The sequence below is a fragment of the Elephas maximus genome, chromosome 10 (genome assembly GCF_024166365.1).
Source record: "Elephas maximus indicus isolate mEleMax1 chromosome 10, mEleMax1 primary haplotype, whole genome shotgun sequence".
NCBI lineage: Eukaryota > Metazoa > Chordata > Mammalia > Proboscidea > Elephantidae > Elephas > Elephas maximus.
This window is the reverse complement of record NC_064828.1, coordinates 75,902,306-75,925,126: the sequence shown is the minus strand read 5'-3', so window position 1 is coordinate 75,925,126 and position 22,821 is coordinate 75,902,306. Positions and strand designations below refer to the sequence as shown.

The 22,821-nt window shown below is 40.3% G+C and overlaps 1 protein-coding gene across 2 annotated transcripts in view; it reads left to right on the top strand.

Moving 5' to 3' along the window:
• The first annotated feature begins 13,339 nt into the window (after positions 1-13,339).
• The window catches only part of PPP2R5E (protein phosphatase 2 regulatory subunit B'epsilon), a 167,270-nt gene continuing 157,788 nt past the window's right edge, over positions 13,340-22,821 (top strand). The window contains exons 1-2 of one of the 2 annotated variants that reach the window (XM_049899546.1): positions 13,340-13,424; positions 15,652-15,812. In XM_049899546.1, the coding sequence (XP_049755503.1) occupies positions 15,656-15,812 (157 nt within the window). In that variant the 5' untranslated portion in view covers positions 13,340-13,424; positions 15,652-15,655. Of the gene's footprint in view, positions 13,425-15,648; positions 15,813-22,821 lie in introns of both variants that reach the window. The other variant, XM_049899545.1, reaches the window with a different exon arrangement.

The following is a 22,821-nucleotide window of genomic DNA, read 5'->3' as shown; positions in this document are numbered from 1 at the left end:
GCAGACACATGAGACTATGTGGGCAGCTCCTGTCTAGAGGCAAGATGAGAAGGACAGGAGCTGGTTGAATGGACATGGGGAATACAGGGTGGTGAGGAGTGTGCTGTCACATTAGGGAGAGAGCAGCTGGGGTTACATAGCAGGTGTGTATATGTTTTTGTATGAGACTGACTTGATTTGTAAACTTTCACTTAAAGCACACACACAAAAAAAACTTACAAATGTTCATATCCTTAGACCATTAATTCCACTATTTTAAACTAATTTTGAGGAAATAATCAAAATAAGTAGAAAACATTGGGTGCATTTTGGGGTAATCACTGCTTCTCATTTTTTCTCCCCCACCACACATGAAAACAGCAGAGGGCCCCCACCATCCATTTGGTGCCGTATGAAGACAACCTGACAGGAGTTGCTTGGACCAGTAGTGGTTATCCACCTAAGCTGGGCCAGGCTCCTTTTCCCAGGAACTTTGAATGGAAGTTAAGGTGTTCTAGCCTAAGTTCTGGCTGGTCTTTTGAATGGAGACAATGCAAACATGAGAGTTTGGCCTACCATTTTGCTCCATTTGAGAGGAAGCCCCTCTTCAGTGGGAGAAAAGAATGAAGCAGAATCACAGCAAAGGACAGAGACCAAAAAAAAAAAAAAATAGAAAAGGACTTGGGGCACTGGGTGCTGGGCTGGGCCTTTCCAGTGCTATGCTAGTCCCTGCTAGCTCAGGCTGAGTACATCCCTGCCCAGAATTCTAATAACAATTCCTTCCTTGGGCTTATGCCAATATTGAACAATGCAGAAGCATCAAAAGAAGATGGAAGAACCAAAAAGAATTGGTCAATGTCCAACCATTTCAGAAGGTAGCATGTGATCAAGAATCATTGGTACTGAAGGAAGAAGTCCAAGCTGCACCAAAGACATTGGTGAAAGACAAGGCTCCAGGAACTGACAGAATGCCAACTGAGATATTTCAACAAATGGATGCTACGCTGGAAGCACTCACCCATCTATGCCAAGAATTTGGAAGACAGCTTACCTGGCCAACCAACTGGAAGAGATACATATTTTTGCCCATTCCAAAGAGAGGTGATCCAACTGAATGCAGAAATTATCGAACAATATCATTAATATCACATGGAAGTAAAATTGTGCTGAAGATAATTCAAAACAGTTGCAGCAGTATATCAAGAGGGAATTGCCAGAAATTCAAGCCAGATTCAGAAGAGGACATGGAACAAGGGATATCATTGCTGATGTTAGATGGATCTTGGCTGAAAGCAGGGAATACCAGAAAGATGTTTAACTGTGTTTTGCAAAGGCATTCGACTGTGTGGATCATAACAAATTACGGATAACATTGCAAAGAATGGGAATTCCAGAACACTTAATTGTGCTCTACTGTTTTTTTTTTTTTGGTAATTGTGCTCAAGAGTTAACCTGTACTTATGCAGTCATTCCAACAGGACAAGGGGATATTGCGTGGTTTAAAATCAGGAAAAGCATGCGTCAGGGTTGCATCCTTCACCATACTTACTCAATCTGTATGCTGAGCAAATAACCCAAGAAGCTGGGCTATATGAAGAAGAACGCAGTATAAGGATTGGAGGAAGCCTCATTAAGAACCCGCGATATACAGATGACACAACCTTGCTTGCTGAAAGCGAAGAGGAATTGAAGCACTTACTGATGAAGATGAAAGACTACAACCTTCAGTATGGATGACACCTCAACATAAAGAAACCAAAATCTTCACAACTGAACCAATGAGCAACATCACGATAAACAGAGAAAATGTTGAAGCTGTCAAGGATTTTTATTTTATTTTACTTTACTGCCCTTTAGAGCAAATTAGTTTCTCATTCAGAAATTTATGCAAAAATTGTTTCGGGACATTGGTTGCAATCCCTACTATGTGTCAGCACTCTCCCCCTTTCCACCGCATGTTCGCTGTTTCCATTCATCCAGTTTTCCTGTCCCTTCCTACCGTCTCGTATTTGCTTTCGGGCAGGCGTTGTTCATTTAGACTCGTATACTTGATTGATCTAAGAACTTTCCTCACATGTGTTACTGTTTATTTTATAGGCCTGTCTAATCTTTGGCTGAGAGGTGAACTTCAGGGGTGGCTTCAGTTCTGAGTTAGCAGGATGTCCGGGGCCATAGTCTCGGGGGTTCCTCTAGTCTCTGTCAGATCAGTAAGTCTGATCTTTTTTGTAAATTTGAATTTTGTTCTATGTTTTTCTCCTGTTCTGTTCAGGACCCTTGTCAGAGTGGTAGGTCATGGTAGCATGGCACCATCTTGTTCTTCTGGGCTCAGGCTGGTGGAGGCTGTGGTTCATATGGTCCATTAGTCGTCTGGACTAATATTTTCCTTGTGCCTTTGGTTATCTTCATTCTCCTTTGCTCTGGATGGGATGGGACCAATAGATGTGTCTTAGATGGTTGCTCTCAAGTTTTTAACACCCCAGATGCTGCTCATGAAAGTAGGATGTAGTACCTTGACTTTATGTGCTATGTTATGCCAACTGACCTAGATGTCTGCCAAGACCGTGGTCCCCAGCCCTCAACCCTAATAACTTGGTCCCTCAAGGTGTTTGGATGTATCTAGATCAAGGATTTCATTTTACACAAATCCCCAATCAATGCCATGGAAACAGCAGTGAAGAAATCATAAAATGTGTTATGGCATTGGGTAAATCTGTTGCAAAAGACTCTTTAAAGTGTTAAAAAGCAGATGTCACTTTGAGGACTAAGGTGCTCCTGACCCAAGTCGTGGTATTTTCAGTCGCCTCATATGCATGTGAAAGCTGGACAATAACTAAGGAAGACAGAAAAAGAATTGATGCTTTTGAATTATGGTGTGGGTGAAGAATATTGAATGTACCATGGACTGCCAGAAGAATGAAAAAATCTGTTGTGAAAAGTACAGCCAAAATGCTCCTTAGAAGTGAAGATGGCGAGATTTCATCTCACATACTTTGGACATGTTATCAGGAAGGACCCGTCCCTGGAGAAGCACATCATGCTTGGTAAAGTAGAGGATCAGTGAAAAAGAGGAAGACCCTCAATGAGATGGATTCACACAGTGAGTGGAACAACTGGCTGAAACATAGAAATAATTGCGGGGATGGCACAGGACTGGGAAGTGTTTCATTCTATTGTACATAGGGTCACTATGAGTCGGAACCAACTTGGTGGCACCTAACAAGAAATAACAATAAGGTTCCTGCTAGAATCCTGGTGGCCCATCAGTTAAGCGCTCAGCCATTAACCAAAAGGTTGGTGGTTTGAACTGATCCACTAGCTCCATGGGAGAAAGACCTGGTGATCTTTCCCATAATAATTACAGCCTAGAAAACCACATGGAGCAGTTCTACTTTGTTACATGGGGTTGCTATGAGTCAAAATTAACTGGATGATGCCTAACAACAAGATTCCTGTTGCTCCAACTCGAGAAAGAGAATCTCAGATTCTTCCCAGTGCCCGCAAATCCCAGCACACAGAGTGTCAAGGAAGTGAATATTTTCATTTCCAACTCTGAAGGTCTACCGTGGAGAAAGAGAAGTAGTGGAGAGAAAAACTTAATACTATTTGAGCACTTATTAGTAAAATGGAAAGAAATTATCTATGTGAAGTACTTTGAATAGTTCCTGGCCCATAGTAAAATAGTAAAGCATACCTTAAAAAAAAAAAAAAAAAGTGTGCCAAGCCAGGAGTGAACAAGAGTCCTGAGTGTCGAGTTGTAGACAAAATACCACCTCCTCCTTCTCACCTTGTTTTTTTGGGTTTTTTTCTTTCCATTTTTCTCTCCTAGTCAGAGATATTGCACTGGGCTCTGGGTACCCATAATGTTAGCCCTTGACCATAACATCTTGATCACTATAGTCATAATCCTTAGTATGTCTTAGTTATATTTTAAATTCCCCAGAGCACAGAGTAGGTACTAAATATTTGGAATGAATGAGGGAAGAAATGATTAAAGAAAATAATAAAACTGTTGTTAGGAAAGTTCTCTTATACAAACGTTTAAGGTTTATCAAAATGTCCTGACTGTTTGATGATGGTGATTTTCTTTCAAGCTGAGTATTTGCCATACGTAGTTTAACTATAAATCTATTGATTCTTAGCTGATTGTAACATTTTTCCTTTAAAGAGTCAAGAAAGCTAGGATTTTTTTCTTTTGAATGATTTTTTTTTTCTCTTCCAATACTTGTTTTTCAAAAATACTTTCTCATAAATACTTTGTTCCAGTTGCCAACTGGTTTGCTAACTGGGTCACCAACCTTTCAAAACTGTTGATATAAGCTTTCTTGACTTAGAAAAACCATTAAACAGAACATTTTGAAATACTGGCGATCACTGCTGTCTCTATCCTTGTTTTCAAAGTTCTTTAAATCTAAGTTCTCCACAAATGTACTCTTGATTAAGAATAAGGTTGATTTAGATCCATACGAAACTTTACTAGCAAAATTCTCACTAAAGACAGAATGGGGAGAGGGTTCTTTGTGTATTTGGAAAGAGACTTAAGTATCAGGTTTTTAATGTATTCTATACTGCACTATTTACAAACCAGATTGTATAGAGGACTTCCGGGGGAAAAAGACAGTGAAATAGTTTAGAAAATCAATGCCTATCTTCTATTCCTAATCTTGCCCAAGGTCTGCCACTTACTAGATATATGACCTTGGAAAAGAAACTTAAGTTTTCTGTACCTCAGTTCCTGCATCTGTAACATGGGATAATAGTACCTACATCCATAGGTTAATCTGAGGATTAACAAAGATAATAAATGTAAAGGGTCTGCCATACAAGTGTTCGATGAATGAGAGTTCATCTTGATGATGATGGAAGACTTGGTTCATGGTTTCTATTTTCTCTACATTATGACTTTGTATAAGACATTTAACTTCTGTATCTTATTAGTCTTTCCATCGGTGAAGTGGAGAAAATATACAAGCCCTGTATTCAATTTCTTGGACATATCATTAGCAAACAATGATTTAAAAATAGAGGTAACTTTAATAAAGTGTGAAGAGGCCTGGCTCTTGCAAGAACTGGGTTTAAATTGTGGTTCTAGTTACTAGTTATTTGACATTGGACAACCTCCCAGACCCTCACTTCTTTTATTTATAAAATGGAAATAATTTATAGAGTTAAGGCTCAATTTAAACAATGCGTATGAAAGTGAACTAAACTGCTGTGCATGTTTGCTGTTATTTTTTCTAGTCCCACACAAGACTGCATGTTTTGTCCTTATTGGTTTATCTTGTTTTAATAACGCTGTGCTCCAACTTAAAAGTTTGTTCCCTCTTTTATTGTCTTGTCTTTTTAGAACATTTTAGCAGTGTTTTATCCTAATTCACAGCTATCACCCAACTTTATTGATATCTTAACGACAATGTTCTCTCTCTATGATAGACTGAGAACCCAAGATGTAACATTTAACTATAGGCTGGATTTTCTAAAAATGTGGACTTGGTGTCTTAAGGGACACAGTAAAAATAAACTACATTAAAAGCAGCAGCTAGTTTGCTGAAGAAGAAGGCTTATTTTCATGTTTGGTAGGTCACTGCACTGTTCCTTCCTCACAAAGCTGTGTTCAAGGAGGACTTCAACAATTCTGCAAGTTTAATCCTTAAGAATATTTGTTTTGAGTCTGAACTTAAAAAATATATATAAATTAGACTGCTTGATGAATTGTATTCAGAAAGAATTTTTGGCAGGGTCACTTTAAATGATTTTCTTTCATTCTTAAGGTTTAAGATTTCATCTAAAGATTCCATTTAGTTTAACCCTCAGAATACCTCAGATTCAGGGCCTAAGTGTAAACCGAGGCTGAGAAAGGTTAAGTAACTTGCTTGTGCATCATTACTCAGGATTCTGCTGGGTGTCAGTTTTAGAAATCCAACTCCAAAATAGCTTAAACAAAAAAACGGGAATTTACTGGCTCGTATCACTGAAACTAGTTTCAGGCATAGCTGAATTCAGCAGTTCCAATTATGTTGTGGGAACTGGGCATTAGTCACTGTTTCTCCCACAGTATTGGCTTCCTTCAGGGTGGGAAAGGGAGAAGGGGAATGGTCATACACAGCTCCAGCTTACATCATTTTTATGGCTTATGCCCTAAGAGGAAGAGAGGCACCCCTCTCCCGGCATTCAAAGAGAACATCCTGGGGAAGATCCAATGATCCACTTAGCTCTCGTACCCACCCCTCCAGGAGGAAGGAAGAGGGAAGCACCAGGATTAACAGCCCTACCAAGATTACAGGAAGTGAGGGAGAGGTGTGGCTCTTAAAAGAAAAAGGTATGTGTGTGGGGAATGTGGTGCAATGAATTACACATTACGGGCCTCTTAGCCATAGTCTTTATAACCCCCACCAAATGATTGTGCGAGACCATGCTAATAAGGTATATGGAAGCCTAATGAGGGGATTGGTCAGTTTTGTCGTTCTGTTAGGCTTAAAATGAGCCATCCCTGGGGCGGGAGAAGAGGATCTCACCACCACCAAAAAAAAAAAAAAAAAAAAGAGCCAGAAGTGGAATTCTTCTTTTGGATCTGGGATCCCCGCGCTGAGAAGCTCCTGGAACTAAGGAGACCGAGAGAGAGCTGTAACACCGAGACCGAGAGAGAGCTGTAACACTGAAGATGGTGAAAAGCAGTGGCAAAGAAATGGCAGCAGCAGAACCAGGAGACAGGCAGGAGACAGCTTGGCCCATGGAGTGAGAAAGCTGTGTGCCTTCTGGCAGGAGGCTTGCCAGTGGAGTAGAATGCCTCCAGGCACCTGGTGGAACTAGGTTTGTTGACCCACAGAGTTAGAGCTGAGTGTCTTTGGGCCGAAGCTTGCTGGCGGAATGGGGTGCCCCGGGCACTTATCAGCAGAACTGAAAGTGCTTTATAACACTAGCTGGAACAGAGCAGAAGTGAAGACCAGAAGGAGGCATGCCTACAGGCATGCTAAGAAGAGGCTCTTGTGATGGAAGAACTGTATCCTGAGTGTTCCTGAACCTGAACTGTAACCTGTTGCTTCCCTAATAAACCCCATAACTATGAGTATAGTCTGTAAGTTCTGTGTGGTCATTGCAACAAACTAGTGAATTCAGCAGAGAAGTAGAGAGTGCCATGGGAGGGAGGGTTAATGTCAGACTTGGTAAAGATGGCAGAGAGAGGAGGCATATATCTGACCTCTACCTCATAGTAATCAGCCTTGGGCTGTTGATCTTGATTCTCCTTCCTCCTTGTGAGGCTAGAGAAGGTCAGATGCTGCCGCCACCATTACATTTTTACAGGGAGATACCCATTGCTCTAAGGCTACCAGTATCAGTTGCCATGGAGTCAATTCTGACTCCATGAGTGTCAGAACGGAACTGTGCTCCATAGGATTTTCAATGGCTGAGTTTTTGGAAGTAGATTTCCAGGCCTTTCTTCCAAGGCACCTCTAGGTGGACTTGAAACTCCAACCTTTTGGTTAGCAGCCAAGTGTGTTAACCATTCCCACCACTCAGGGACTCTACGCCAAGGCTAGACCATGATTAAAGGCGGAGTTAGAACGAGAAACCAAAACTTTAGTCCCAGTGCAGTTCTTTTTCTTGTCCTAGAGGTTACAATGGGAAAGAGAAATAAGTAAGCTTAGAACAAAATAAATTAAGTAATATAAATTAGAAATGAACAGAAAGCTCTAAAATGATAAGTCAAATAACTATTTTACTTTCAGAAGTATATGGATACTGTAAAATGCAAATCCCTGCTATTGCTAATGAATGCTTCCACACACTTTCTATAATTTATTGTGGAAGTGGATTGAAAGACATGCCTCTGATTTCTCTGCTACTTGTTTTCTTCCTGTCACAGTGGGGTATGCTAGAATAAAATCTCGAAGAAAAAAAAAGACAGAAAACTTTTAATTGAAAAGTTTAAGAATTATTAAAAACGGGGAGAAAGTAGATGATTTTGGTAACAAACCAAACCAAACCCACTGCTGTCGAATCCATTCTGACTCATAGCCACCCTATAGGACAGAGTAGAACTGCCCAATGGAGTTTCCAAGGAGTGCCCAGCAGATTTGAACTGCCGACCTCTTGGTTAGCAGCCGTAGCACTTAATCACTATGCCACCAGGGTTTCTGATAAATCTACTGACTATCCTGTGAGCCTACTTATTTACAGGCGAAGAAACCAGGACTCTGAGGAGTAATTTGCCTCAGCTCCTGACTGTCCGAGTTGGGATTACCTGGGTATGTCTGATTCCTGTGCCCCTGTTCTCAGCATTATGCTTACAATTAGGTATACCTTTAAGTTCATTTAATTGTGTAATTGACTATTTCACAAGCGAAATTATTTGTGGTACACTATTACGTGTTTTGGAAACACTGGTGGCACAGTGGTTAAGTGCTACAGCTCCTAACCAAAAGGTCAGCAGTTCGAATCCACCAGGTGCTCCTTGGAAACTCCATGGGGCAGTTCTACTCTGTCCTATTAATAGGGTCACTATGAGTTGGAATTGACTAGACGGCAACCGGTTTTTTTTATTATGTGTTTCATCCTGTGTGAAGTGTAGTGCACTAAAGCGGGCTTTCTCTTTCTTCGTTTCGTTTTTCCAACTCTTTCCCAAAAGTCCCAGCTTCTCCCTGCCTCCCTGCCTTGATCCATCAGTGACATACAGCCTCTCACTAGGGACAGTGCAAAGGTCCTCTGGTAGCCATTTCTGGACTGCAGCTCTAGCTGCTATGTAGGGAACTACAGCACCTAAACATTTTAAATCTGAAGCAATAACTATGCACATCAATCACGTGAAAAGCCATGAAAAAACTACAACCCTTGAAGCACATCTGAAAACAAAAGTGTAAGTTTTGACCCAAGAAAACGTCAATGCTGAGGGTGTTTCCTATGTGGATGAATGTGGCTCAGAGCACCGATAGGACACCAAAGGTCCCTTGTCTATACAAGCTGTGTGTATACTCCTTTTGTTTTTCCTAAGACAAAAGCTGTTGACTCAGGCTTTCTGTTTTGTTTTGATTCTTTCTTCTTAGCCCACAACCAGCTTCATATCCTGCTACCTCATCACACACTCACCAAATTAGGCTATTATATTTTTGACGATATTTTATCAGCATGAGTCTTTTCTGCCTCTCTTTACTGATTGATAAAATTTGACCATGCTTCTGCTTATTAAGCTCTCCTTTAGTTCACCAGTCAGCCACTATTTGATAGTCTGTGTCTTCTAGTCTCAACACATGGCCAGCCCTCCAAGAGATTCATGATAAGCTCAGCTTTGATATCTGGGAAGTGAACACTTTCATCTGATAGCAATATACTGTGTTTCATCACTTGATAATGGCCTCCCAGATGGCTATAATGTATTTCTTTTTGTATTATCTAGAGTAGCAGTCTCCAAACTTTTTCGATAATGCATCCCTATGATTTTTTTTGAGACTATTCTTCAAAAAATATCTATTTATAAAGTATATTCATGTGCTTCTATCATTAGCTAATAACTCAACCACAAACTACAATTAGGGTGACATTCATTGTTAATGATAGTGGATGTAAACCCACATTTCAAATAACCTTCTAGATGATTTTGATATTTTTGGTCAGATTTTGTTTGGAGTTTATTAGATTGTCATTTTAGCTTTGAAATGTGGCTGGCAAAGACCTTATACTAGGAGAACTGTCTGTTCTGCAATTTGCTTATTTTCCTTTGGTTTCTCTGCAAAGGACCCTTGTAAAGTCACTTGTCTGTTTTGTGAGAGTTAGTTTAATTAGATAATATCAGTAAATCCACTTAACAGAACCCAGAAAACTGCAATAAGTCACGACATGTTGATAGGGACTGACTGGGTGGGACCACAACTGCCAACCCCTGGGAAAGGGTAACTTAAACTTTTCGCTGATGTTACCTCTATGCCATTATATGCCACTTGACTATTAGCCCATGGACTGAGGGCAGGGCCACTCATTCTGTATGTAAATTATTAGTCAAGCTTAATGTCTTTCTTTTTAGATTAGAATTAAGCATAAATAGCTGTCTTCCTATTTTCTTCCCCTGCATCCCAAATGGATTGTCTTGCACAATGCCTGGAGTGCACACAGCCCATGGGATGCATGGACTCTTTTAGAGACCATTGGCCTACAGAACAATTTCTTGAATAGAGGAGGATGTTTCCCTTAAAAAAGACCTGCTCATTTCAGAGGAGCCCTGGTGGCACAGTGGTTAAGCACTTGGCTGCTAGCCAAAAGGTCGGCAGTTTGAACGCACCAGCCACTCTGGGAGAAAGATGTGGCACTTTGCATTCTTAAAGATTGACAGCCTTGGAAACCATATGGAGCAGATCCACTCTGCCCTATAGGGTGGCTATGAGTCGAGTTGTCTTGCTAGCAATGGGGTTAGTTTTCGTTTTGGCTCATTTCAGTTACTCAGCCATTTTATAGAAATTGAAATGATTTTGAAATGAATTGTCTTCATAGAGATCCATAATTTGCAAGCAAAGTCGCCACTCTACTAAATGTGAAACGTTCTAAGCAACAGCTGTGAGCACTTCAAACGTGCACTACTCCTTAACGGCTCTACTGCTGCCAAGGGAAATTGAGCTGGCTTCAAAATCTTCTTGGTTTTAATTCTGCACTTACCCTCAGTCAGATTTCTGCTTGGCCAGGACACTTAACTTTTGTGAAGAATGGAACAGGAAATCGAGAGATGTGGAAATATAAGTTTCTTGAAGGTAGTAACTAGACTGGTGTTTTTTTCTACAGTTTTAAGAGCCTAGAGGTGATGAGGAGTCCCTGGGTGGTGCAAAAGGTTAACATGCCATGGTACTAAACAAAAGGTTGGAGGTTTGAGTCCACCCCAGAGGTGCCTCCGAAACAAGGCCTTGCAATCTACTTCTGAAAAAATCAGCCATTGAAAACCCTATGGAGCACAGTTTTACTCTGACACACATGGGGTTGCCATGAATTGGAGTCAACTGGACAGCAACTGGTTTGGTTTTTTAGAGGTGAACTTTATCAGAGCAAAAATGGGCAGTATTCATACAGTGCCCAATCATTTGTAATGAGTAAGGGAAGCCTGCTTCCATCTACAAGAGCCATCTTTCCTATTTTTGTTCAGTGCTGGAATATTATTCTTTCTTAGCACAAAATTATTTTTTTGCGCAAGAGCCATTTCTGAGTGTGTACACGGAAATTTCCAACACATGAGTGTTAAACAATACAAACAAGAGAAACACGATGCATTTTTTTTAACCTGTGTTACATTATTGTTTTAGGTGAAAATTTACAACACAAATTAGTTTCTCATTAAAAAATTTATACAAATTGTTTTTTTTCACATTGGTTGCAATCCCTACAATGTCACAACGCATTTTTTCTTGCCAATTGTACATATGGTAGTTTTATTTTTATATAGTTCTGTTACCTAACTGGAAACCCTGGTGGGATAGTGGTTAAGAGCTACGGCTGCTAACCAGAACGTTAGCAGTTCGAGTCCACCAAGCACTCCTCGGAAACTCTATGGGGCAGTTCTACTCTGTCCTACAAGGCTGCTACGAGTTGGAGTCGATTCTATGGCAACAAGTTTGTTTTTTTTTAAATTACCTAACTGCATAAAAAACGATACAACGCTGAGATTAAAAAAAAAAAAAACTAGGCTACAGAATGAGACACACATACACACAATATATATTAATATCAAAAGAAAAAATAGTGGAAGGAAATACACCAAAATATTAACAGTGATTATCTCCGGGTTGAAAGATTACGAATAATGTTTTTTCCTTTTTCCGTTTTCTAAGTTCTGAACAATTGGTACTCTGTAGTTAGTATTTTTTTCTCTCTCAAAAACCGTACATAGCCTGCATTCAATAGAGTAACAGTTCAAGAGCATTCTCGGGAAATGCATTATTTGGCCTACGCCTCACCGAGGATGCAGACACTTCTCTATTTTATCACTTGTTCTAGCTAAAGTGAGGTTTCTTCATGAACTCTTTCTGATTCACGTTGCCAATTAAGATCCTGCAAATTCCTGGTTTGGAGTTGGGTCTCTTCGAGTTGCTGTGAAGAAACGATTGCAGAGCGTGGCGACAGCGTTTCATTTGCATATCTACACTAGCGCTGGCATCGCCAGTGCTTGCAGGAGCTCCAGGGAGCTTACATACAAAATTGAGGTTTGGAGAGATGTAGGCGCGGTGAGGGGGAATGTGAAGCGTTACTCAACCCTTGGCTAGGGCACAGAGGTTCAGATTTCGGTGCCAGGCTTCCCACAAGATTTAGCGGAGAGTGATTGCTGGGGGGTTTCACAGCTGCAGGGAACCATTTATACGAAAGCAAAGGTGCGGGGGAATTTTATTTCTTCTTATGCAGCGCTGGGTCCTATTCTGAGTGGATCTCCCCGACCCTATAGGGGTCACACCGCTCGGGGAAGGGGGCGTAATCAAGGCCCAGGGGGCTCCTCCACCCTTAACCGACCCTTGCCCTCGGAGCCGCCCAAAGGCTCCGCATTGCGCGGAAACCTATCTCACTGACGTGCCAGTCACACACCTCCCGGGTTTAAGGAACTCCTCTCAGGCCTAGCGGCTGCTGCGATGACCCCCCCTCAACCTACTCAACAGCCTGGCGGAAGCAACAGCAGCGCACGGAGGACCGCGGCTTCATCCGGGTCCCTCAGGCCTCGGTCCAATCCTCGGCCTCCTCTCTTCCCACCTTCCCGACCCTCGGCCCCCCCGCCCGCGGCCTCCAATCCCTGATCAGTTCTCAGCCGAACCTGCTGGCATGGGAGTGAAGGCGGACGTCGGCCAATGAAGCCTCGCTTCCCGTTTGAAGCCTCCAGTGGGCGGGCGCCGGAGGCGGGCGCTGCTGGCCAGAAGGTTCGGTTGCGCGTGTGCCATGGACTCAGCCGCCCGGTGATATTGACAATAGGAGAGAGAAAGGGGCATTGACTGGGACCCACCGCGGGTACCAAACGGCGGCTCTGGCAGCGGCTCCTCCTCCTTCTCCTTCTTCTTCCTTCTGCTGCCGCTGCGGATCCAGTCTTCTTCCCTCCCTCACCCCCTCCCCACGTCGCCGCCACCGCCGCCGCCGCCGGGTCCGGGGCAACGAGTAGAGGCGCCGCCCGCCGGGAATGTGAACGAGGAGCCACCGGCGGAGCCGCAACGGGGTCGGTGCCGATTTGATGGGACGGGTCCGCGGGGGAGGATCGTGAGGCCGCCGCCGCTGCCGCCGGAGAGCTGAGATTCAGGTCCGGTCGTGAGGCCTAGAGGCGCCGCCGCCGCGGAACCGGAGGGACGCCGCGCCGGACAGCCGTCGTCCGGGGTTCCCCGCCGCTGTCCCGACCTCCCCCTGCACGTCTTGGTCCCGTCGCCCGCCCCCGCTGCGGCCCTTTCGCCCGACTCCCACTCCTCGAAACCACAGATCATCTTCGGATTCTTCCCAGAAGCTTCAAGGTAACTTCGAGCCTTCAGCGCCGCGGCTCGCCCGCTTCCTTTCCTCCTCTCCAACCGCATGTGGAACCTGAGGGGCACCGGCCCCTGGGAGGCCTGACCCGGGCAGGCGAGGGGTGCGGTGGGGTGGAGTGCGGTGGAGGGAGCGCCCGTGCCACTTGTCTGATTTACCTGGAAATGCTTCTGATGCCTCCCGTTTCACTCTGTCCTCACCGCCCCCCCCCACCCCTTTTCTCCACCTTCCGGTTTGGAGGCGTATTCTTGTCTCCCTTTATCCACTGTCGGGGGCGGGGGAGAAAGCGGGGCTTATCTTGGGGAGGATTCTGTAGCAGCTTCTGTTCTACAGGGCTTTGGGTGGAGGGTGGGAGCAAAGAGAATGTGTAAGCATCCCTACAGACAAACCCTTTCCCTGTCTTTCTCCTCCCCTCACCCTCTTTTCCCCTTTGGATTATCCTGAGCCGCGTAAATGCCCGGTGCCGGCTGCTTAGAGGATGATAAAGCTTCGGGAGCCCTGGTCCAGGGCGAAACCTGTTTCCCCAGGCTTTGCACGGACCCGCTGCTATTGCACGTTCAGTTCTGCAGCGCCTTAGGGTTGAGATCCTTGACGTTTATTCCGGGCCGCGGGCATAGGGGCAATGATTAAAAAAAAAAAAAAAAAAGCTACGTATATATCCCAGTGCCATCGTATATATAGTCTTCAAAAAAAAAAAAAAAAAAACCCAAACCCAGTGCCGTGTTTAGAGTCTTTAGAGATAAGAAATAAAGAAGAAAGATAAAATTGATGGAGGAACAAGATGTACTGAAATCTTGTGTTGTTAGGGTTAGAATGAAATCTAAATAATTCACATAGCAGGTAGGAGAAAAAGCGGCCCCTAAATTTACGACATACAAATGTGATATGGAGCTTCTTGCTGATGCAGTAATTATGAAATTTTGAAGTGATTTTACATTTTGTATAGCCATTCATAGTTTGCAATTCCAGTTTGGATATGTGGCATTATATGTAAGGCTAAATTCGGTAGTTTTTTTTTTTTTTTTTTAATAGAACCAAACAAGACTTCAGCACTCCAAACCTCAACATCATGTGTTCTTTTCGTTTATGTTTTTGTTCTTTTTACTTTGTTAGAATCTAGGTAATAGAAGTAACTTTATTCTTACATGTTCAGGAAGAACTCCCTTACTCTTTAATTTAGAAGTTTTTAAAAAAAATTATGCATTGGAATGATAGGTGAGTAATTGGATTTCACCATTTCCCCCATATAAATTATTTCTATCCAAGTCTGCCATTAATCTTGCATGGCGCCTCAGTGCTGTGGAAATGATGGCATCTGTTTAAATTGGTAAATGAAATTGAGCTCAATGCCTGTTACTTTTAGGAAATAACCTTCATTTTAATTATTAGAGAGGGTTAAAAACCCAAAAGACCTGTTCAGTTCAAGAGAATGAAAATTGGTGTTTGGTGATGAACTTAAAGGTCTAAACCTCAAGGGAATTCAACTTGGTTGTCTAAATAGGCTGTGAATTTATGTTTTCAGGTCAACTTTGGCACATGATTTCATCATAGTTTTATTTGTGAAGCTTTAATAACTTAAGATGGCTTCATTCAAAAAGAAGACTTCTTTGAAATGATTTTAATTATGCCTTTTATGTGTTATAAAGTAATCTAGCCTGTCCTCATTTTGCATTGTGGTGCAGTTTATCACAGCTAAGAGCACATTGCATTAAAAGTCGTGCCGAGATAGTTTCAGGAATTATCAATTTCACCTTGCCAACGATGATGCACTTGTATAGATCCTTGAAGTGCAATGAAATTTTCCACTCCAGAGCCCATTCATAATATTAAATATCTTAGGAAAATGTATTGATGGAAGTTTTCCAGCTTCAGAAGAGCTCCAAAATTACTTCAGGAATCGCAAGATAAGAACTTTGCAGTTAGAAAACATGGGCAAAAGGCTTAGAGTATTCAAGTCTAAATGAGCATCTTTAATGCTTCAAATAACAGGAGTAGCACAGTACGTTAGCGTTATGTATATTGCTTACATGGTAGCTATGGTCTTCCATTTTTCACCAGATTGACATGTTTTTTCCATTGACATGACATTTCTTATATATTTTCTTTATTGTACATTTCCATTTTCATGAATATTGTATATGGGAGTTTTAGAATTTGTATAAATCTCATGTATGCTTCCTTGGGAATGTGCTCATGGTACCTTTTTCTCTCCAGTAGGGATATGTCCTCAGCACCAACTACTCCTCCATCAGTGGATAAAGTAGACGGATTTTCTCGGAAGTCCGTCAGAAAAGCCAGACAGAAGAGGTCGCAAAGCTCCTCACAGTTTAGGTCTCAAGGCAAACCTATTGAGTTAACACCTCTGCCTCTGCTAAAAGGTAAGGGTTACGACCAGGTGATAGATTCCCTTACCAATTGATCTCTCTCTGTATTTTCCTTTTTTATAGAGTTTCATATCTGTTAAAATTCTGTATTGCAGATTGAGGGTAGGGGAGGCTTCAGATGCATTGAAATTACTTGTTATGTGACTCGATATCCACTCTCCTTTTTAAGGAACTCAATGTAATCTAAATAGCTGTGGACAAGTGAAAAGAAACTTCTTACCAGGAGCATCTCTCACACTGATAGGTAGAAAAACTGAGTGCCAGAAATAATTTAAGATGCTGGGGTTTGTGTTTTTCATTTTTTTCTTCTGTGGACATTTAAGTAGATACATTGTATGGAATGACAACTAAAATTGTACAATCTTAGTCACAAGAAGTAGACCTAGTAGAGGAGATGATACGATAACATATTTAGAATATGGTGTTTGAAAGAATTCGTTTTTAAAAACTGAGAAAAAATGGTCAGTTTATAATCAGTCACATGCGTTCTTTCTGAGAGTTCAAATAGAAAAGATAAATGATGATCACACTTGTTTAACACCTCTTTTCTCTTTTCTTTGGAATGAGTTAAGGGCAAGTTTTTAATGTGGAAAGGGATCTTTTGAGAACTGTTTCTCCTTAAATTAGACCTTTTAAGTTTTGTATGCATGTGTGTATACTTTCTGTCCCTTTTGGTTTTCTTCTGTGTGCTTTACGTTTATGAATAGGCATTGTTTGAAATGTATCAGAACACAGCTTTTATATTGTGCAGACTATAAAACTATCCATGTTTAAGGTGGATTTTTGTCTGCCGAATATGTAAAGAGTGGGGAGAGAGGGGACACGAACTGCACAGTGTACTTTAGTTGCTGGGAGGAAATTGGACAACCTGGTTTGCTAGTTTGTTAATGCACATTGATTTCTGTAACAGTTTTGTGAAATCATAAGGTGTTCCAAGAAAAACTGGAGCTTGATTGGAAAAGGTCTTCAAAATTTAGCCTAGGATATTTCAAACTTCTTTTTTTTCCCATGTGAACTTTTTTTTTTTGGTAAAGGGAGGGAGACTCATAAATAATATTTCAGTGTTTATACCTGAAATTGGTGGAAACTAAATGAACATTGGATACTGTAAAGATGATATATGTACCAGTTTGTAAAGATGAGCTCTTATGAGTTTTGGGGAGAAAATTTTGGCTGAAGATTTCGTTGGTTGAAAATGAAAATACCGTTTATGAGATTTTGGAAGAAAAAGGAAGGAAAAACTCTAGAGATGAAACTAACCACGTTTGACCTACAAAATTGGGGGCATATTGACTTCTTTAGTAATTTATTTGATCTGAAGTAGACATCTAATAGGTATTGGCATCTATATCTGGTAAAGAACTTTATTCTGAGGAAGCAGATTAAGATTTTTAGGATTATATGGAATTTTAAACTTTATTGCTACCTTAATTTCCTGGCATGCAGAGTAAATGTTTAAATTAGAACTTAACTGACCAGTCATTGCTAGAGTATTTGTTTTGTGGTTGTGAAACAGGCACGCATGAGCAGAATTTGGGCACATGTCTTAATATTTTTGTTATCCTTTTTTTTCATTTCTTAAGTGAAGTCAAGTTGTATTGAAAATTTTCCAAGAATTCTGCTTTCCAAGAATGTAATTTTTGTGAACTTAAATATTGTGCCAGCATGGGAGATTTGGAGAGCAACAGGACTGTATAAAACTAGATATATCCACAACCCTAATTTCAGAATAGCTAAGAAAGATTCTTGTGTAGTAAGCAGATTCTAGGTAAATATTTTGGAAATCACTCCACAGATTTCCATATCGGTCTATAGAGAAGTACAATCAGATATAGACTTCAGAAATGTATATTTGCTCTCTTGGTTTTTATAGTGAATGCAGAGTTTGTTAAATGACATTTGTTTTTCTTACAGTAGATTAACTTTTGCTTGTATGCTGCCTTCTCACCAACTTTAGGAAATTACTTTTGGAATATAAAGAAAATATAGGAAGAATTTCTTTCCCAAGATTTTTTCCCTCCCGTTGCCTTAGCATTAATTGCCAGAATAAATTGTATGTACCTGCTGAAGGACAGTTATTGATTTAATTTTTCTGTAGTATTTCTTTGACTAAATTAGAAGATTTGGGTTAATTTTATTTGGGGTACACTATAAATTGTAATTAAAGTTGCTTAAAGAAAAAGGTAAAAAAAACGCTCTCCGTGTCTTTTTTTCAGGTAAGTTTGAAAATGGAAATTGTGTAAACATAGTAATTGTATAACTCATCTTTTTCATATGTAACTTTTGACAGTGCAGAAATTAGGTATTTAGTAATGATCACTCTTGGGTGTGTGTTATCTAAGTGTTTATTGAATATATCATAATATTTGACAAGACTTGTGAATTCTTATCATTTTAAAAGTCTCTTTACTTGCAGAACTGTAACACAAAGTGAAAATTTCATCCATTTGCCTTTTTTTCTAATGGGTGGGGTGGGATTTTGATGTTTGTATTAATTATGTTATCTTCTACAGAAAGCACTAGTATGCAGTTCTGTAGAAGTATGTAGTGACCTGCCTTTTCCCCAGCTATGTGTAATGAAAGTGTAGGATGAACTTGGCAAATATAGACATTTGAATTTTCTCCGCCTTTATTTACTTTGAAAATGCTTTAAGAGTCCTAAAATCATTGAGCCTGAAGGGCTCTTACTCACTTTACTGATAAGGAAAACCCAGTTGAGGCTTAGAGCCTTATGTGCTTGATAAGAAAAGTGAAGACTTGGATGCCTTGCTTGTGCCTACACAGCAGGACATGAAGTCAGCTTTGACAGTTATCTGGCTGTCACTTAATAATGACAAACTAAACACTTAGGCAGACACACATGCTCTCACACACATACGCATTTATAATAATTGTAAGTAGTGGTAGTATCTGGTTAGATGATTTATGTTCTCTCTCCACCCATCCTCCCATGCTGTATTTTCTTTTCTCTTTGACTTTAAAAAAGACTCTTTAAAGTTAGATTTGAGTGAAATTATAAGTTTAGATTTGGGTAAAAATTTTTTGAAAAATACCAATTCTTTGAAGATAGAATTATCATGAAGGTGGTGTCATTGTTTCTAGCCTCACAATTCATTCCAGATTTCTGAGGTGTTTTGCAGATAGTTTGGGCATCCAATATTAGATATTCCAAAAGCTATGATGACTGGTGGCACAGTGGTTAGGGGCTCGGCTGCTAACCAAAAGGACAACAGTTTGAATCCATCAGCTGCTTCTTGGAAACCCTGTGGGGCAGTTCTACTCTGTCCTGTAGAGTCCCTGTGAGTCGAAATTGACTCGATGGCAATGGGTTTTATGATGACTGGAGGCACCAGTCTTTGCCTCTTGGTGTTGGAATCTTCAGACTGCTACTAGCATTGTGTTTCTATAACACTCCTTCTCTAATGAGAGCACTTTTTTTTTTGTAAAATTTTTAACCATAGGCTTAAGATTCAGCTTACATTTTTTATTTCTTTTTAGGGTGACAGTTGGTAAGGATATAAAAATTCTAATTTGAAATGATATTTGTGCCTTTTTTCTATTTATTGAGTGGGATAATTCTTCTGGTTCATCTAGATCTGCCTTGGGAAATGTAAAGCAGGAACGTGCAGTATAATTCCAAATTCTTATGATCAGCGAATGCTCTCAAGTGTATTCACAATAAAAATAGTCTTTCAGAGGAATAATGTTGTCTATTTTAGTGTTTACCACCCTCCTTGTTACTTTGTGATACAGTGTCTCATGGGGAAATGTTTGTGAGCTTTGTTGCCTGCAAAATTCCTGGTTCTCTCCTTAATAGTTGTGTAGTTTTGGGCAAGTGAATTAACTCCTGAGAACCTTGGTTTCCTTGTTTATAAAACAGGGTAATAATAATAATAATAAAAAATAGATGTGGTGGTGTCACATTCAACAAATACTAGCTTAACTGAGATTTTTAAAAGTTAGAATATGAATACTGTTGAAGTATTACTTGACTTTTTATATTTTCCTGGCAAAAAGTTGAAAATGGAAACCTCTTTGAAAATTATGAAATAAGAGAATAGTTTTGCAGTCATGAACCTTTTGCAACCCTAAAATCAAAGAAACAGTTGGCAGACATATTGAATTTAGTAGAATAGCTAGTCTAACCATCTTTATCTGGAGATTTTCACCTACTGCTGTGGTATCCTGCTACATTATTTAGCGTGATGCCTTTTTTCTTCAAACTTACTCATTTTTTTGAATCAGTAACACTGTCACATCGTTCAGATTTCAAAAGGTACAAAAGGATGTATAGTGAAAAATCTTCCTCCCAACCCTGTTCTAGTTCCCTGCTCCCTTCACCAGAAGTAACCAGTCATAATTTCCTTGTGTATTAGGCATAAAAACCAAGCTCGTTGCTGTCGAGGTGGTTCTGACCCATAGTGGCCCTGGAGGACAGAGTAGACCTGCCCCATAGAGTTTTCAAGGAGAGGCTGTTGGATTTGAACTGCCGACCTTTTGGTTAGCAGCCATATCACTTAACCACTGCACCACCAAGGCTCCATGTAGAGATTCTTAAATCCAGGATTGAATTTTGAAATGAAGCAAACAGGTCAAAATTATGTGCACATTTGGCACGTGTATATCCATATCTTACGGGAAGAATTCTGTAGCATTTTGCAGATTTTTAAAGGTGTATCTGACACAAAACAGATTAAGAATTATTGATACAATTTTTACCTTGGATACATGAAGGATGTTCTTTAGGCAACGAAATATGTGTGTGTATGTTTTTTTTTTTTTTTTTAATTCATAATTTTTTTCTGTAGGGTTTTTAAGTTTTTTCTTTTTTATTATCTTTTTTAATTGTACTTTAGATGAAGGTTTACAGAACAAACTAGCTTCTCGTTAAATAGTACACATATTGTTTTATAACACTGGTTAACAGCCCCACGACATGTCAACACTCTCCCTTCTTGACCTTCAGTTCCCTATTACCAGCTTGCCTTCTAGTCCTTACCCCTGGGCTGGTGTGCCCCTTTAGTCTCGTTTTTGTTTTATGGGCCTGTCTGATCTTTGGCTGAAGAGTAAACCTCGGGAGTGACTTCATTACTGAGCTAAAAGGGTGTCTGGGGGCCATACTCTCAGGGTTTCTCTGGTCTCTGTCAGGCCAGTAAGTCTGGTCTTTTTTTGTGAGTTAGAATTTTGTTCTAAATTTTTCTCCAGCTCTGTTCGGGACTGTCTATTGTGCAGTGGTGGTAGCCAGCACCATCTAGTTTTACTGGCCTCAGTCTGGTGGAGGCCCTGGTAGTTGTGGTCCATTAGTCCTTCTGAACTAATCTTTCCCTGTATTTTTAGTTTTCTTCATTCTCCCTTGCTCCGGTGGAGTATCTTAGATGGCCACTCTGTATGTGTATAGTTTTTAAAAATAACTATAAACTTTACATTTGATCTGGAAGAACATCTTCAAGTTAAAAGGTGTTAAAAGTTAACCTTTGAAGCAGTGTGGTGATATCTTTCTTGATCTGGTAAAAAACTAAGTGCCACCGTACAACATTTTCATGTGTGAAATTTTACACTCAGTTCTAGTTGAGAAGTATTCATTCACTTTTAGGCGGGAATATTTTTTATTTATATATCCTAATAGTTTGCTTCTGTAGCGTAGAGAAAAATCCCATACAGTGTCGTATGTGGGCCAACAGAAATGAAGAGTAAGCATCCCTGACTTATCACTTGGAAGTAGGGCAACAGCTTGCATTTATATTCCATTCTGTTTGATAATCACTGCCTAGTTCTTAACCTGAGGTTCATGGATTTCTGGTTGGGAACATGCATCATGGACGGACTCAGGGATCCAAGAACCTCCTCAAACGATATGCAATGTTTCTATGTATGTGCATGTTTTTGGAGGAGAGAGTTTGTTGCATTCATTAGATCCTCAGAGATCCAACGCTCCCATTCTTGCTCTTCTCTCCATAGTTAAGAGCTTTTGGCTTAGACTGAAAGATTGGAAGTTATTGTTACTATTAGTATTTTCTCAGTACCCTGTTAGCTGTTGTGTATACACATATATATGCATTGAGCCTCTGCCATAAAACATTGTAAGCTGTAAACTGAATTCATCATAATATGAGTCCCTCCAGGATGTAATCAAGCCAGATGAGTCTCCTCATAAGGTGAGGTGGTCCTTTTCTACCTATCACTTTCTTCCCCTGACTCATTCAAGTTTTAGCTCACATGGAACCTCCTTAGGGACCTTCCCCAATGACTCTTAAAAATAGTCTTCTTTGAAGTTTCTGTTACCCTATTGTTTCTTTTATTGTACTTATAATCTGAAATTATTTTACCTCTGCATGTTTGGTCACTTGTATGTTATCCATCTCCCCTCTCCCATTAGAATATGATCTTTTTTGGGTGTAGACATCTTGTCCCTTTTATCTCTAGAGCTTAGATCAGTGCTTGCTGCATAGTTGGCATTCAATAAGTATTTGTTAGTAAATGAATGAGCATTGTGCTTTGACATCTAGCACACAAATACTAGTATACCAGTTACCTGATTCATGGCAATCCCATGTGTATCAGAGTAGAACTGTGCTCCATAGGATTTTCTGTAGCTGATTTTTTGGAAGTAAATTGTCAGACCTTTCTTCTGAGACACCTCTGGGTAGACTCGAATGAACCTACAACCTTTCGGTTAGCAGCTGAGCACAGTTAACCATTTGCAACAAGCAGGCACTCCATATAAGTAGTATAGGCACTTATTTTTCATTTATAAATGTTTAAGAAATTTTTTCCAGAATCCAGTCTCTGTAAACTATATTTCAACTTGTAACTTACACAAAATTATAAACTTTTCTACTGAACATTTTTTATTTTTAAAGAATCAAATTGCTGAGTGGCCTTGTGCCCTGGTAACTTTGCATATTTCAGGTTACAAAACAGAAGTGCTGTCTTATGGCGAGAGGATGGAGTAGATTTTATGTTGAAATGCTAAGAATGACTCCTTTTACTTTGGGGATTTATC